The following is an 18,464-nucleotide window of genomic DNA, read 5'->3' as shown; positions in this document are numbered from 1 at the left end:
GGATCAAACTCTGACTTCACTCTGACCATCAGTGGAGTCCAGGCTGAAGATGCAGCAGTTTATTACTGTCAGAGTGGTCATGTTATTAACAGTCAGTGGGTGTTCACACAGTGAAAAACAGTCGTACAAAAACCTCCCTCAGTCAGACTGAACAGAAAGTGAAGTGACTGCTGCAGCTGGAAGATACTGCAGAGACTGATACAGTTCACTGAGGACACACACACACACACACACACACACACACACACACACCCGTTTCTTGGGTTAGAAGGACAATTTCTGAAATTTTTGGCAAATCAGACTGGACATAGGGCTATGGGGACACCGGGTTCCAGAGGTGCTAGAGCTACAATATGCATATCAAAAATCATGAAAAAAATCAGCAAACCTATACACAACTTAAAATTTAAACATTTTCTTTGCTCAACTGAGATATAAAAAAGGCTATTTTTTCAGACATTCTGGTGGTTTGTAGAGACTTTTCTGTAGCTCGGTCTATAAGGACAGTCTGGTGTACAAGGTCAGTGATGTCATCATACATATACACAAAGTATAGTCTGTTCTGAAGGGACACATGGTGTGTAAAGCCAGTCTACTGTACACACACACAGTGAGTAAATCTGGTTTAAAAGGACACATGGTGTGTAAAGCCAGTTCACTGTACACACACACACTGAGTTAATCTGGTTTAAAAGGACACATGGTGTGTAAAGCCAGTTCACTGTACATATACTCACACATGCACTAAGTATAACCTTCTTAGAAAAGAACGTGTATTATAAGACTGTGACTGATACATCATTATAGTAAAATTGAATAAATTTGCTTAGGCTGCTGCCCCTGCGACCTGGCCTCGGATAAGCGGTTGAAGATGGATGGATGGATGAATAAATTAAAAAATAATAAAAAGACTATATTTTGGTTTTCTCTGATGAGCATTACAATCTGACATACAAGCTTACATAAAACACCACAGATCATATCTGTTGTGATCTACTAACAGGTGGTCAAAGTGTCATTAAAACAACTAGAAGCATAATAATAATAATAATAATAATAATAATAATAATAATGGATTGGATTTATATAGCGCTTTTCTAGGCACCCAAAGCGCTTTACAATTCCACTATTCATTCACTCTCACATTCATACACTGGTGGAGGCAGCTACAGTTGTAGCCACAGCTGCCCTGGGACAGACTGACAGAGGCCAGGCTGCCATATCGCGCCATCGGCCCCTCTGGCCAACACCAGTAGGCAAGTAGGGTAAAGTGTCTTGCCCAAGGACACAACGACCAGGACAGAGAGCCCAGGGATCGAACCGGTGACCATAACACAACAGTGCTTGCATCAACTAGAACAAACTATGTATTATAGAGTTTTTCATTGTCCTGAAGAAACTGGCACTGAGTGGCTGACCAATAAAACAGCACCTTTGCACACCAGGGGTGAGTCGGGCTGACACCATGACTTATACATAAGACTTATATCAACACACAACACATTTGTTGAATTACTGAATTATATTTAATATAACCAACTCAATAATCAATTCCTTAAAAGGACAGCATTGTAACAATTATTGAAGGAAAATAAAAGTGAATCCTGGCATTAAAAGACTCAGGCTAACCACACATCAAAACAAAACACTGCCTGTGAGCACAGTGAAGTCAACTACATACTTTTTGAACGGAGAACACTAACCTTGAAATCAGGCCCAGAAAGGTAAAGGCTCAGACTGTCAAAAAGTGCATTTAGTGTTTAACATTTATTTTTTTTTTTTAAAGGCCAGTCCTCTGTTGCGCACAAAATCTCGAATGTTTTGAATAGATCTCGTCTCCAAGATAGGTTGTTCCTTTTCTTTGCACTTCAGACACTGCTGGTTGGTGACAGTGATACCGTTTTCAATAAAAGGCTTCATATGTTTCATCACCGCTCCCATCTCCTCCTCAGACCATGGTCTCTTCACACACCGCCTTGATGAAACACATAAACCTGTTCAATAAAACAAAACAAATTTGAAGTTTAAAAAGATCATGTGAGATGCACTTGTAGGTAGAGATGGTGTTCAAAACTGTGAAAACAAGCTGGTACTTGTCTAAACAAATTGTGTGTGATAATAAATAGACTGTAGACCTGATAAAATTTAAAGTTTGATTGTTTTCATTAACATGATAGTTCATCACACTGCTTGGTAAGCACAAAATACATTCAGCTTCTTTATATGTTATATAATGTCTAACCACATGATGTTGGTGTTGACTGCACATAGTGCCTAGTGATGGACATGGCATCTGATTTAGATCATACCTTTAGTAACTGAGTCAGGGACAGGAGGTGAACCAGAAGTCACACAGGCATCATTCCCCTGGTCATCTAAAAAATATTGCACAGTATAAATGTATGGGCTTAAAGAGGCTTTCTGCCTACCAATCAAACACCATGGGCACAGAGGGGACAGTGACAGCCAGTTCTATTATACTAACTATACACATGGCAATGCTGCTGAACTGGATGAAGTCAACAATACCTTGGGTAATAAGTTTACTGGGAAATGATGTAGATTTTGCACAGGCCAAATTTCGCTTGGCCAAAACTGATGAAGCATCAAAATACTAGTCATAAAGCATTAGTGTCACAATTAGGAATGGAACAACTAACAATCGACCATGTAAAAATGTACTGATGGTTAGTAATATTGTTCTATTCACAATCCCAGGTTATCGTAATCAGCATAGTAGTGTTAATAGTAAAGTCTGATTTCATTTTTAATGCAATGAAAAACAGAGATGCAAGTGGCATTAATGAAACAAGAGAGCATCTTTATCATACGTGATGTGCGCTGTTAAAATACGTTACTGCACATTTCACTGGATTTGTCTCTGAACAGGACTAACTCACAGATCCCAGCTCATTACCTAAGATATGTTGGGCAAACTTTGAGTACAGCATTGAAAATGTACCTTGAGCTGCAGTCTCGGAGAAGTGAGGCAAATCAGCAGTCACAGAAGTTAATATTTCTTCATTGTCATTGATAGATTTTTCTAGCAAAAAAATAAAAAAAATTTTTATTTTATTTACACACACACATATATACACACACACACACATATATATATATATATATATATATATATATATATATGAGGAAAGTGAGTATTTGAACACCCTGCTATTTTGCGAGTTCTCCCACTTAGAAATCATGGAAGGGTCTGAACTTTTCATCATAGCTACATGTCCACTGTGAGAGACATAATCTAAAAGAAAATTCCGGAAATCACATTGTATGATTTTATAACAAGTTTTTTGTATATTTCTTTGTAAAATAAGTATTTGAACACTTGAGTCAAACTATATTAATATTGCCTTTGTTAACAATTACAGCAGCCAAACAGTTCCTGTAGTTCTTCACCAGGTTTGCACACATTGCAGAAGGTCTTTTGACCCACTCCTCCACACAGATCTTCTGTAGATCTGTCATGTTTTGGGCCAACACAGACTTTTAACTCCATCCACAGATTTTCTATTGGACTGAGGTCTGGAGACTAGTGAGGCCACTCCAGAACCTTGAAATGCCTCTTACGGAGCCACTCCTTGGTTTTCCTGGCTGAGTGCTTCAGGTCTTTGTCTTGTTGAAAGACCCAGCCAGAACCCATCTTCAATGCTCTGACTGAGGGAAGGACGTTTTGGCCCAAAATCTCACAATCCATGTCCCTGTTTATCTTCTCCTTAATACAGTGCAGTGGTCCTGTCCCCCGTGCAGAAAAACAGCCCAGAGCATGATGTTTCCACCCTCATGCTTCACTGTAGGATGGTATTATTGGGATGAGACTCATCCTTCTTCTTCCTCCAAACCCCAACAATGGAGTTTAGACCAAAAAGTTTTATTTTGGTCTCATCGGACCACAGGACTTTCTCCCATGACTCTGGATCATCCAGATGGTCCCTGGCAAACTTCAGACGGGCCTGGACATGGGTTGGCTTAAGAAGGGGAACCTTCAGTGTGATGAATGATTTTAAACCATGACGTCTCAGTGTATTACTGATAGTAGCCTTGCCAACGGTGGTCCCAGCTCTCTTCAGGTCATTGACCAGCTCGTCCCGTGTAGTTCTGGGCTGATTCTTCACCTTTCTTAGGATCACTGACACCTCACGAGCTGAGATCTTACGTGGGGCTCCAGTCCGAGGAAGACATTAGCCTCTTCCATTCAGGGGCGCCTGCAGGAGTCTTGCAGAGGGTACACACAGTCACCTGCACGCGCTCCATCGCGCACACGCACATGCGTGCACGCGCACTGTCGCGCACCGAGCTGCTTGGCAGTGGCTCTGGAGCCCTTTCCAGCTTTGTGAAGGTCTAAAGTTTTGTCTCTTGTGTCATTGGACAGCTCTTTGGTTTTACTCATGTTGCTGCAACACTTTTGACAGATTGTGGGGTGCACATGTGTCTTTATGAAAGCTAACGGCATCAAACAGGTGCTGCTAAATTAGAATCATGAGCAGAGTGTAGTTGGACTGTTTAAAAGCAGAATAACAGGTCTTTGAGGGTCAGAAATCTGCATGATAAGCAAGTGTTCAAATACTTATTTTAAGCAGTAATATACAAAAATATTTTAATAAAATCATACATTGTGATTTCCGGAATTTTCTTTTAGATTCTGTCTCTCACAGTGGACATGTACCAACGCTGAAAATTTCAGATCCCTCCATGATTTCTAAGTAAATGGCCTGCATTTGTATAAATGGCCTGCATTTGTATAGCGCTTTTTCTAGTCCATAGGACCCCAAAGCGCTTTACACTACATTCAGTCATTCACCCATTCACACACACATTCACACACTGGCGATAGCAAGCTACAGTGGGAGAACATGCAAAATAGCAAATACTTACACAGCAAAGTACAAACAGAACTGCAATAACATTATCTAAATATATAAAAATGTAAATTTTAAATATTTTATCAATACAACTACAAAGTCTATAACACAGAATACAATAATTTTAGTACCTCGCAATGTGGAAGCATCAGGGAGTTGCTGTGATCCAGTAGCCATCCCATCTATGTCATCTATAAAATTGAAAAAATGTTATTAGACCAACCATATTCACAAACACCAAGCCGATTTAACAACATATAAACCATGCATACCACCAATTTCATCCAGAGTTTTTCCTTGAATATCCTTCACAGTTCCCTTCTCCATGGCCATGAGCAACTTGGAGATCTTAGCCAGCTGAATTGTTGATTGGGGCAGTCGATAGTATTCTCTATGGACCCTAATGTCATGGCCGAGGAAATCGGCCAGCTGGTCTAGTTCATTATCTTTCAAGTTCATGACTTGGCTTATCGTGGCAATCTGTTTGCGAAGGTTAGTTGATCTGAGGTTCTGAGGATGTTCAGCTCCGCAAGCATCTGCAAACTGACCAAACTGCCCTCTGTAGTGACCATCACTACAAGGAATGGCGAAAAGGTACATATTGTTTTCAGATACCCCGCACTCTTTCCTCTTACTAACGAGGAGTGACAGGTTATCGGTCATATCAGAAGTCAGGATCACAGCCACCTTTCGTCCTTTTTTCCCCTTCAGTTCCACTCTGGCAAACTGTTGGCAAAGCCTTTTCTCAACTTCTGTAAGCCCAGAGCTGATGTCATCGTTTAGTTTGGACATGTCACGATCTTCAAAATTTTTGACAGTCATACGTGCTACTTCACCTTCCCTCCTCCTATTGAACAAAATCACTTGACAAAGGATCACCTTTGCTAGTGCTGCATAAGTTCCTGCTGTTGGGTTATCACCTAGTTTCTCCCTAGCTGATTCCACTTGCTGACCAAGATATAACTGCAGCTTCTGAACATCTCTGGTCAGTGGAAGGCTGTCGACCTTGTTGTATTTTGCCTCACTCAGGTTTGATAAGGCTGAATGGGAAACTAATTCAGACCACTTTGTTTCATGAAGTGTGTGAAACCTCCTGATTGAATCGATCGCCTCTTGATCCTCTTCCATGAGAGCACGACACATGATAATATCACTTATTTTTCTGAGAGAATGTCCAAGCTTCAGGGCCAAACTTGGGGCTTTGAATGTGCTGGTTTCAGTATCAAAACCTGAAACTCTCTTGACAGCATTAGTAAGAATAAAGAAGTTGGCTGGTTTTATTGCCTCTTCCATATTATGGATTCTTGTTGTGTGACGCAAAGTCACAAGTAATCTCCCAAGTTCCCTTACTTTCTGTCTTATATACTCATGCTTTGATCTGTCACTTCCATGCTTATTAAAAAGAGACTGAGCCAACTGCATAATATAATGATCATTCCTTATTGCACTAGACACATCATCCTTGTGCATCTTGCCCAGTACTGAGTAGAGTTCACTTGAAATTGGCTGAGACATTGTGGATTGAGTAGATGCTATACCAAAGACTCTATCTTTCAGCTTCTCTTCAGCATTATTCTCTGGTCTTAAAGCACATCTTTTCATATGCCGAGAAACTTCTTTTCTGGATATCATACCCTTACAGTATAAGCAGTACTCGTATGTCTCAGCGCTGCTGCTGCTCTTTTTTGAGATCCTTTTCACTTTAAGACAACCTGATCCTGTGGTTTTAACAGCAGAGTTGTGCTTGAAGTTACCAAGGTTTCGTAACCTTTCAAGATGAACTTTTCTGTCCTTTGATGATTTGGGTAACTGAAGCACCTGGGCGACTTCAGCATTTTCATTTACATGCGTCTCCAGATGACGTGCAAATTTTGTTTGAGGTTTTCCACACACAAAACAAAAATTGACTGTGCTTTTGATTAATTTTGTTGACTTGGTTGGGGATTCATTTTGGCTAATATCCACAGTACTCTTTTCGCTACATGCATCTTTTGTTTTCTGCTGGCATGACTCTGAGCTGTCTGGTTCTTGGTCGGGATGAAGATCATCAGTAGTTTCAAGATCATTCAAAATGTGCTCAAAGTTGTTCTTAACATCCATGGTCTGTTCTTTTTCAGCAAAAGTAACGCATAAATCAGGCATGCTAGCAGCATGGGAGTTTTTTGATGGTCCAGGTAACTCAATAGACAACTCTGTTCCTGAGCTTTCTGAATCTGATGCAGAATTTGGGATGTATTCTTCATCAGATGAGACATCACCCTGTTCGTAGATACAGCATAGATTAAATAACAGAAATAAACATGGGAAGGATAAATGCTAAATTGTTCACGTCACAGAGCTCGGGACGTAAACCAAAGTCTCTAGATGTCTTAAAAGTACTAAGAAATACCTCCTGATTTAAAGAAGAAAATGTGCAGCAGATATGTATTTTGTGCAAGTATTTTGATTCTGCTTGATCAATTTGCAATCTGTGATCGATTCAGTACTTTTTTGATATTTGTCCCATTTCTAATATCCAATTTATATTTTTTGAACAATGACATTAACAAAAAAAACAAACACAAAACAAAAAAAACTAAGACACCAGCCCTAACCTGGTCCCGGAGCCCCTCCCACAATGACCCCCACAGATCAAAATTTGTAAAACCTTTGAGACTAGATTGTATGAAACTGTTTTTTTTTTTGTTTGTTTTTTTTTTTTTACAAAGGATTATAATAAAATCTAAGTAATATTTTTACAATGTGTTTATTTCTGGCCTCTCTCACATAACTTCTACACTCTATCCAGTCCAAAATCTCTCTGCTTTCAATTCTCTATCTGAGACAACACTTACAAAACTGATTATCCTTATAATTTTGTGATGAAAGAAAAAGGAAGAGCAAGCAACATGTGGCAATCTTCACGAACTGCATCTACGTCAATATTAACTATATTATAATGAAGCCTGCGTAAATTCAACCTGGGAGAAACACCTGCACATCATCTCCATCATCATCATCATCATCTCAACTCCCTTCAGCTGCTCACTCCGGCGCAGCCAATCCGGAGCTCCCTCGCACCTATGCCTCCATTCAGCATCCGGGCATTTAAGCTCTTTCACCCATAGCTCAGCCTCTCAGCGTTTTCGCATCCCTCCACCACCCCTGCACCCCCATGCTTGCCCCCTGCCTCCATACCACCACCAGTGTCCAGACCCCAGGGGAAGACCTCCTACTTCAATCAGCAATGCTTTTATCAACAGTTTTCCCGCCGGGGTCTGACCGCCAAATATTTAATGTTCAATAAAGCATGTCTAATTCTTTCTCCGTATCTGAGTCTTTCCAGGTTGAATTTCACTGTACACTTACGTCGGACATATCCCAGTCTTCTGAAGATGTCTGGAGGCAGATCTTATGCCACACACAACGGCATTCTACAAATACAAAGAAACCACAGCATTAGACAACAACCGATGATTCATTAAGTTATAATTTAAAAAGTAGCGATCCCACACATCACAAATTATATTCACGAAGACCACTAAATATAAACAAGCATAAAGTGAATTTAAAACCAACGCATAATTCAGAATAAAAAGCAGATTTTTTTTTTAAGTTTAAGACACATTTTAAACTTATGAATATGATATACTGAATCATCCTAATAATAAATTTTTTCATCAGATTTGAGATATAAAACATTGTTATTTTAAAAACAGACTAATTGACAGACAGACAGACAGACATACATACATACGATCTAATGAGAAACAGAAAAGCTAAAATGTTTATCCTACATTAATTAATAAGGATTGAGATGAAAAGGACTTCTACTAAAAAGTCATTGAAAATGTGTAGAGACACCATCAAGCATTTGTATTGCAAATTGCCTGATTGATCTATTGGAATAGGTCTGGATTAATCAGACCCAGTACCTTATTGGGCTTCCTATATTGACATTGTAAGAAGTTTGCAAGTTTGATGCAATGTTTACTCAAAGGGTTTATTATCATCAAACATCATCTTCCAAGTTTGTGTGTATATGTGTAATTACAGAATGACAAACAGACTTGAGGGCAGTTTACTTCATACATGTTGATACTCTCTTAAATATAATTAAACATTTGTGCATTTTGCTTTATCTTTATATAACAGATCAAATCAGGAACTGTGGTTTTTGCATTGTAACATCACAAATAAGCTAAATCAGCATTGTCAGTACGCATGCACGACGCGGCCGGGTCAGAGTACACCACTACCCACGATGTAAAGGCTGAATTATACTTCTCCGTCAGATATAGGCTTGGTTCTTTTAATACATCCATGGATATAGGCCTACGGGGAAGTGCTGTGCCAGGGTTGCCAGACGTCAGTGGCCAAACCCCGCACGAGCGTCTCCGGGCACCACAGAGGCTGATGGCTCCGAATATGAGGCTTTGAAAGTGAAAGTTTATTTGCAGCTGTTGATTCATTGTACCAACCTTCCCTCAGCTCTAAGGGATCTGGAATTGTCATCTGACAACTGTCAGTCTCGATCTCGAGCAGAGACTTATATCCAAGGTAGCATAGCCTCCCACTCCTGCTGTTTTGTTAAAACTATAGGGGCTTTTTGTAGTGAAAACGCCCAAGCGAGGGCCACGAATTCTTTCTTTCTCTTCCCAGCAGCACTGTATCCCCGTTTCGTACCAAATTCTTTTAAAACATTGACTTTAGGACGCTCAAAATATTCAATATCGCTATCACATGCGGCAGTGTTTACTGTTTACGATGCACGCTGGGTAGTCGTGACCCTTGACCCGGACCGGCATGCCTTGCGCGCGGTGAGATGCTTATTTAGCTTATATGAGCTTGATGTTGAAAGAGTGAAACAAAGATTTAAAGTTGTAAAGTTCAACAGTCTAATCAACAAAGAGTAAGAGGGCAATATACATTATTACAGTATGTTCTCTGTTCTCTGCCACACTAAGCAGACAAACTCAAATGCATGATATGTGATAGTATCTGCCATTACACTGTGTATCATTGCAATGGTTTGAATTGATAAAACTTTGAAGTGATTTTTTTTATTCTTTACATATGAAAATGTAGACCTGACTCATGGTAACTTATGGTATAGTGAAAAAATGCATTAATTAACACAAGATAAATAATACACTTACGCTTGCATCTTAGACCGTGCCATCTGATAGCTGTCAAAGGTGAATGGCATAGCCCGCATTTGTCAAGTTTCACCGATTCAAATACCAGCCTATGAATTGTACACTGGAAAAAATTAAAAACATGAAATGAAACATAAAACATTGTTACCCAAATATTTTATGACGAATTAAAAATAATGTTTGACCATTTTACATATTTTCTACCAATCCTTCAGGAGAGATTGAAAGGGAGATAGGAGTTACTTTTTAGATAAAATAGTGAAGCATATCTATTCAATTCCTGAGATTTGTGAGTTAGAGAGAGGGGAATCTATTTAGATGAAGCAAAAGTAAAATACTAAGAAGCTAAAGTGACTGTGAGTAAAAGGTGCATGTATATGTCTGACACAGAAAAACCCAAGGTTTACAAGGACACTGGCCATCAGCCTCATAATGACATCCGAGCTCAAACTGATGCTTTCACTGTTTCACCTCCAGTGTGTGGCCACTCAGTAAAACACACTTGTTAAGGGGACACTGTGGTTAGAAAAGACCTCCTGTTCTAAATAGAGGACATTTCCACCACCGCTGCCAGATGTTTGCTAAAATACTCAAAATGGAGTTTCATGTAAACACCATAACACTTCTAACCATTGGTCAATTTTAAAACAAAGGTCAATTTCAACTCACCTCACAAGCAGAGTCGTTAGGCACAGCTCTGGATGATTGTGGCACCTCTTTCGATTTGCTCTCTGTACAAGGGAACACAAGGAGATTCAGTGCTTGACTTTCGTTAAGTCAAAAAAACACACATCTACGCATAACGCAATCAATTCACATCCCTGACTGTTACAATTCTACTCAAAATATCCATCAAGACACTATAGAATCATCAGAAATGTCCCAATACTGGCACATTTTTCATGCAGCAAACCTTCAGGCATGTCATGCATTGCCAGAAGTTAACAACATTTACTCAAAACTGACCACTGGTAAGTTCTTCTGAGAACGCTTGGGGTGACAACTCCTGATACTGGACACCAACTTCACCAATTAACTCTTTCAGAGAAGAAGTGCCACGCTGACCTCCAACAGAATGCACCTAAAAAGATGCAAAGATGAACAAGCATCAATGGTACAGTGTCCATCTGATCAAGAGGGACACTCTCAGTCAAACCTTAAAACACCCAAATGATGTTGAGAGGGAAATGCAATGTTAAATGATGACTACCTGTACTTACAATGATTTAAAGACTGCACATGCAGTATAATTGTAATCAATTGATAAACATGATCTTTACAAACCACACTATTTACCAAACTACACATTGATACAATCTTTAGTAAACAGATGAATCCATGCTAACCTCATGCTCAGAGTTGTCTGCTGTAGGTCTAGATGACTGACACTCTGCTCTTAATTCTCTGTCTGTAGAAGAGAACACAAGACATGGAGGCATAGTGCTTTGCAAGACCCCAGGGTTTAACAGGTAGTGCTTACTCAAGCAGGGACTCACCTGTGAATGAGTCTGTAGAGATCACATGGTGCTCCACGTCATGGGCAATAGGCTCTGCAACACACTGTTGACCAGAAGGGATGCTTGCGATCTTTAGCTGGGTATGAAAAGTAGAACAAATATTGTAAACATCTGGCAGCTACAGTGGAAATGTATTTAATCCACTACAAGTGGTCTTTTCTAACCAGTGTCCCCTCAACCCGTGTGTTTTTCTGAGTATGCCAAACACTGGAGATGAAACAATGAAAGACTCAGTTTGAGCTCAGATGTCAGGACAGTGTTCTCACATACCTTGAGTTTGTCTGTGTCAGACACACACACATAGTTAAGCATTTTCTGTTTCACCTTCAGTTAAATACAGTTCTAACTTTCACCCTAACTGCAAGGAAACAGAGTGATTAACCCTTACCTAGTTAAGTGAAGCCAAAGTAAGACAATACTAAGAAGCTAAAGTGACTGTGAGTAAAAGGTGCATGTATATGTCTGACACAGAAAAACCCAAGGTTTACAAGGACACTGGCCATCAGCCTCATAATGACATCTGAGCTCAAACTGATGCTTTCACTGTTTCACCTCCAGTGTGTGGCCACTCAGTAAAACACACTTGTTAAGGGGACACTGTGGTTAGAAAAGACCTCCTGTTCTAAATAGAGGACATTTCCACCACCGCTGCCAGATGTTTGCTAAAATACTCAAAATGGAGTTTCATGTAAACACCATAACACTTCTAACCATTGGTCAATTTTAAAACAAAGGTCAATTTCAACTCACCTCACAAGCAGAGTCGTTAGGCACAGCTCTGGATGATTGTGGCACCTCTTTCGATTTGCTCTCTGTACAAGGGAACATAAGGAGATTCAGTGCTTGACTTTCGTTAAGTCAAAAAAACACACATCTACGCATAACGCAATCAATTCACATCCCTGACTGTTACAATTCTACTCAAAATATCCATCAAGACACTATAGAATCATCAGAAATGTCCCAATACTGGCACATTTTTCATGCAGCAAACCTTCAGGCATGTCATGCATTGCCAGAAGTTAACAACATTTACTCAAAACTGACCACTGGTAAGTTCTTCTGAGAACGCTTGGGGTGACAACTCCTGATACTGGACACCAACTTCACCAATTAACTCTTTCAGAGAAGAAGTGCCACGCTGACCTCCAACAGAATGCACCTAAAAAGATGCAAAGATGAACAAGCATCAATGGTACAGTGTCCATCTGATCAAGAGGGACACTCTCAGTCAAACCTTAAAACACCCAAATGATGTTGAGAGGGAAATGCAATGTTAAATGATGACTACCTGTACTTACAATGATTTAAAGACTGCACATGCAGTATAATTGTAATCAATTGATAAACATGATCTTTACAAACCACACTATTTACCAAACTACACATTGATACAATCTTTAGTAAACAGATGAATCCATGCTAACCTCATGCTCAGAGTTGTCTGCTGTAGGTCTAGATGACTGACACTCTGCTCTTAATTCTCTGTCTGTAGAAGAGAACACAAGACATGGAGACATAGTGCTTTGCAAGACCCCAGGGTTTAACAGGTAGTGCTTACTCAAGCAGGGACTCACCTGTGAATGAGTCTGTAGAGATCACATGGTGCTCCACGTCATGGGCAATAGGCTCTGCAACACACTGTTGACCAGAAGGGATGCTTGCGATCTTTAGCTGGGTATGAAAAGTAGAACAAATATTGTAAACATCTGGCAGCTACAGTGGAAATGTATTTAATCCACTACAAGTGGTCTTTTCTAACCAGTGTCCCCTCAACCCGTGTGTTTTTCTGAGTATGCCAAACACTGGAGATGAAACAATGAAAGACTCAGTTTGAGCTCAGATGTCAGGACAGTGTTCTCACATACCTTGAGTTTGTCTGTGTCAGACACACACACATAGTTAAGCATTTTCTGTTTCACCTTCAGTTAAATACAGTTCTAACTCTCACCCTAACTGCAAGGAAACAGAGTGATTAACCCTTACCTAGTTAAGTGAAGCCAAAGTAAGACAATACTAAGAAGCTAAAGTGACTGTGAGTAAAAGGTGCATGTATATGTCTGACACAGAAAAACCCAAGGTTTACAAGGACACTGGCCATCAGCCTCATAATGACATCTGAGCTCAAACTGATGCTTTCACTGTTTCACCTCCAGTGTGTGGCCACTCAGTAAAACACACTTGTGGAGGGGACACAAAACAGATAAGCTTGCAATCATCACTTGGGAAAGTCATACAAATTCAAGATTTAGTTAAACCAGATTGAATACCACCAAGAGGACATTTAAATATTGTGACTAGGGCTGAAACAACTAATCGATTAATCGACAATAATCGATTATTGAAATAATCGTTAGTTGCAGCCCTAATTGTGACATCTAGATATGTAGGTTTTAAACAACAATTCATAGGGGGAAATTTTTTTTTAAATGACCCACCTTTTTCCGCCAGGGCCATTCTTTCCCACCATAGTCATAAGTAATTTCACTTCCTGCCGCAATTTCCTTCAGTGCAAAAAGGCAGAGATGTGGCTTCCCTTCTGCTTCAATCAACTTCATTCTGCAATTTGGTGTCCTGTGTTCATCGTTTACTAGTCGCCCAAATGACCCATCTTCAAGTGCTCCATCAATACTGCAAATTTGGAAACATACATTAAACAAACATTTATAGTGACACGCCTATGAACTATACTATAATTTTTAAGCACCAACACAAACACAACATCCAATACAAGTTTAGTTGTTAAATGCATAGTTGATAAGTTAAAGAGGGTCCATCAGTCAAGGACGCGTTGCTTTCTGACTGAGATAAGTGTTTGCGCTTCTACTGCTTAGAGCTTAAACGTGGTTTTGTTGTACTGTCGCGCTGACCTAGTAGGTGTAGGTGTGGCTGTGGCTGTTACTCTTCTCTTCCTCCTCTTGCCCACTACCTGCTCTGTGCTGCTGCTTGCGCGTGGCCGCTGATTAGACCTTGTGCAATCTACAGCTAAGCGCAGCCTGGTGCGCACTGCTCCGCCAGGTGAGTTGAATTAGAGCAATCAAGGGCGGGCGTGCCTAGTAGACCTTAAAATGCATGCAGCAGTCATTTGACCCGAGCGTGACATGCTGAGAGGACAGCAAACCAAGCACAATCCACTTTGAGGAAGACTTTGAGTTAGACGGGCTATCGGTAAGCTTGGACTCATATTTGCTGCTTATGTTTGGGAACTATGGAAGCTCAATTGTGGAACTGTATTTATGCTTTGGGAAATAGTTACTGCATTTAAGTTTAAAAAATTATATTGATATTAAAATAAATGTTTAAGTTTGAATAAACTGTTTATGTAGATAGTGTTTCCCACACTTATGTTAATTAATACTAAAAGCAATTACCCCAAATCCTTGGTTAAATCTTAAAACTAGTGTAAATATGTTTGGTTTAATTTAAGGAAAATAATTCTTTGTAAAAGAAAATCCTTGGTTAAAGTCTTTATTAAAATATTTGTAAACTCTAAAATGTATACTTTAAAAATGTAATTGTTACAGAAAGTGTAAAAAATGCAAGGTAGACCAGTTTATTTCATCTTTGTTGTTTGAAATTACTCACCTCTGATTCAAAAACTAATGAATGTAAAACTAAAACTAGGATAAATGATAGTTTAGACAAAAGTGGCTTTACTGAAGTGTATATTTTTGTTATTTCATTTGTCTTCTGTATAATTCATTTAATTTATCTGAATGATTAATGAAATGTTCTTTATTTTTTGTGTTGAAAGGTTTTTCACCTATCCATCAAGCCATCCATCTACCTACCTCACAGACAGAGAACACTTGACATGTACTATTTTGGCATTGTACATATTATACAGTAGTTTTGGACACAGTATAACAGTGCACGAGTCTCCGTGTCCACATGTGCCAAATGCGCACAGACACAGGGCCGCTCATTCAGCCCTGGCCATTTGAATTTTCTCTTATTATTTTCTCTATCTCTATATTATATTTTAAATCTTCACAGCAGCGTGAGCACACTGTCTTAGCTGTAAAATGTAGGCTTATATTATTACCCCTCTAACCCCGTACATTACGCCCGTGAGTGTGTATTAGAGAAGGCACACACAGGCTGAATACGGGGACTAACGGGCCCTCAGCATATGTGGGAGTCCCGTCAGTCCCCAGTACTGCGAGTTCCCGGGGCCCACAGGGTCACCGGGAAATGACGGAGCCTCAGTAAGAATGAGATCCTGCTATTCCACGGGTCCGTCACTCCCCCTTCTATAGATTCTGGGGACTGACGGGGCCGGGTACTAGAGGTAAGGACTCGTTAAAGAGCAATATGAGATGTTTGCTTCAGAAATCCTGACCTTGCAATAGAAATGTAAACATTCAGTCATTTTGAATTTACCACAAAGTCTTCTGCTTCCATATGAATTCAAACATGAAGACTGAACATGCGCTGGGGTACAGGTTACGTCTGTGTTCAGCTTCAGTTGCATCAATAAGCTCCCCTCTATACTCGACCACGAAGTCTCCTTGTTTGAAATTGGCTAAAGTGAAGATGCCACGACCTGAAGACACAACCATATTAGAGACACAGGCGTGGCAGCACTGCAAATAATCAATTCATTAAATATGTATATCTGTAAATTGCAAGTATGCAATGTTGTGCTTTTTTTCAATTCTACATATATAATAAAGAAAACATAAATAGCCAGGCTCGCTAATAACTAAATTATTATTAAAATACCTTAGATTTTAATTTATATTGATGTTTGTACAGGTCACCACTGGTGATGTGTAACCCCTCAGTCTAGCCTGCAGTGTGTCAAAGTCACTCACCTTTAACTGAATTAATAAATTTGATTTCTAACATTGAATTCTTGTCTCTTCTTGCAAGGATGTGATTAATGGCATCCTGAAGGGGAGTGGTTCTCCGTGACATGATTTGCTAAGGAAATCAAGATAAAAATGTAAACAACATCAAAACTTCAAGCCTTTACTAATGCCCTTGTAAGCATAAAGCTGAATGAGAAGCACCCCCCCCCCCCCCCCCATGTTAGCGTATTATTAGTTTAAGGTTATTTTAGTTTGGTGATGAGTGCTGGAGGGATTCTGATTAACAGATAAATGGATGGGGGCGAGGCTGTATTTGTGCAGATTAACTTGACTGTGTTCCACCTGTGTTGATTAAGTCAAGTTTCTGACATGCTCCACCCAATTTTTCTTATTTCACTAATAGCATGGATACTGAAACTGTTTCAATTGAGTTCTATGCTTTCATTACATTCACATAACAGACACAGACAAGGCTGATGTCTGAGTTGTTTTAACAGAAAGCATGCACTTGCAGATATTAAAGATACTTAAATGTCCTAATTTAACTAAAGCCTAACTCTGACTTAGCCTAAACCTGTCTGTCAAACTAAGCTTTAGATCTCTCAGGAATCATGTGCTTCATCAACACAACTATAAGAGCAAAACAAATGTTGTTTTTTTTACAATATTTTATAAACAAATGTGTGCAGAGTGACACCAATACTGTCTCAATTTAATTTCATAAATCTACAAGAGTTTATTTGTATTTGCCTTCCATGTTTCCTTGGTATTTGGGCAAAGATCATCTAATAGCAGTAGCAGCCATTTTACATTAAACAAGTGATCTTGTCGTGAAAAAGGCCTTCTTTCAAACTCAGTGAAACATCACACACTTGTGTAATTTCTTACCTTGAAACAAGTGATGAGATTAGGCCAGGGTAAAAATAACCCTGGGACAGTCCGGGAATCCCCGCCCCGCGTGTTGCTGTGACCTCCGTGAACCGTTCCGCGTGCTCCGGCCCGCTCCGCCGTCCTCACCTCGTTGTGGTCCGGTCCCCGCGGTGCGCTCTCCGCCGTATGCTTTCCACCGTACCTCGTCGTTCCCTCACCTGCCGCCTCACCACGGCTGTGCCTACTCTGAAGCACTGTGTCTGTCAGAACGCCCGTCTTTTAAAAGTTTTATAATTACCTTCTTACCTTTTCTCCAAAGCGTGTCAAAACTCTGCCAAAATTGATGGATGAATAAGAAGCGCCCAATCAGTCAGTCTAAATCATTGATGTAAATATCAATGGTCTAAATGGGTAATGTTAAAATGCGCATGCGCAGCTTCCAATTTCGCGCCATGTGTATAATGTCCCGCGCTCGTGTATAATTTCCCGCGCTTGTGTGTGCGGCATGCAGGGACAGCTCCAACCGACAGGGGGCAGTGGCGGACACACAAATATACAACATATGTCAAGTTTTTGGTTTACAAAGACTTTTGAGAAAAACACTTTTTGGGTATTAAAACATGCCCAGAAACCATTTTAAAAGGTCAATTTTATGAGGACAGCAAAATGTCCTCCTGTAACAGAGGGTCCTCATAGCTCTTTGATTTGTCTTGAAAATTGTCCTCCTAAAACGAAAAACAAACACACACACACACACACACACACACACACACACTAGTACAGGTCCTCCATCTTTTTTTTACCCAAAAAGGGTTTAATTTGTGAGAGTAAACTTGTGCAGTGTAAACAGTAAAATGTAAACATTGCAGCAGTTAAGGAGTGAAAGGCCATTTTTGTTGAAACACTTGTTTCCTGGTTAAGAGCATTGCTTAGAAACTCGTCTTTGGTTTACTTTTACTTTTCTGTTTGGGAAGATTGGGGAACATAAGGACCTGTTTTCTTGTTTTGGCATTGCTCACATCCAAAACAAATAAACTCCTCTATACCAAAAACGAACCTTCTTATCAACTCACATTGTTGTGCAAATAAAGTCATCCTGTTTTTATTAAGCTGTATATTTTCAAACTTGAACATTGTTAAAATGATTTGGTCGATGTTTCATCTTTCACTTTGTTATTCTCCTGGTGTTTCATTTGTTCAACTGTGATGCTAAAGTTCAAAAAACAAATCCCAGAATTGTTTTCAGTTAAG

The 18,464-nt window shown here is 39.7% G+C and overlaps 2 protein-coding genes across 2 annotated transcripts; both read right to left on the bottom strand.

Annotated features, from left to right (window-relative positions):
• Positions 1–1,503: 1,503 nt before the first annotated feature.
• LOC146548574 (uncharacterized) lies at positions 1,504–10,045 on the bottom strand. The gene is made up of 7 exons (XM_085262449.1): positions 10,013–10,045; positions 8,223–8,287; positions 5,147–7,133; positions 5,006–5,065; positions 2,963–3,043; positions 2,310–2,375; positions 1,504–1,994 (listed from the first exon to the last, which is right to left on the bottom strand). Exons 2-7 carry the CDS (start codon positions 8,229–8,231, stop codon positions 1,768–1,770), a joined length of 2,430 nt encoding a protein of 809 aa, XP_085118575.1. The 5' UTR covers positions 8,232–8,287; positions 10,013–10,045; the 3' UTR covers positions 1,504–1,767.
• LOC146548573 (uncharacterized) lies at positions 9,593–17,434 on the bottom strand. The gene is made up of 14 exons (XM_085263371.1): positions 17,232–17,434; positions 16,347–16,455; positions 15,913–16,075; positions 13,968–14,160; positions 13,107–13,203; positions 12,957–13,018; positions 12,577–12,691; positions 12,280–12,341; positions 11,509–11,605; positions 11,359–11,420; positions 10,979–11,093; positions 10,682–10,743; positions 10,013–10,115; positions 9,593–9,663 (listed from the first exon to the last, which is right to left on the bottom strand). Exons 2-14 carry the CDS (start codon positions 16,447–16,449, stop codon positions 9,593–9,595), a joined length of 1,305 nt encoding a protein of 434 aa, XP_085119497.1. The 5' UTR covers positions 16,450–16,455; positions 17,232–17,434.
• Positions 17,435–18,464: the final 1,030 nt, after the last annotated feature.

The sequence above is a fragment of the Mchenga conophoros genome, linkage group LG22 (genome assembly GCF_057382185.1).
Source record: "Mchenga conophoros isolate Kocher_MC1m ecotype Shallow Benthic linkage group LG22, M_conophoros_male_GT1.1, whole genome shotgun sequence".
In the NCBI taxonomy this organism is placed as follows: Eukaryota; Metazoa; Chordata; class Actinopteri; order Cichliformes; family Cichlidae; genus Mchenga; species Mchenga conophoros.
This window is presented reverse-complemented; position numbering and strand designations above follow the sequence as displayed.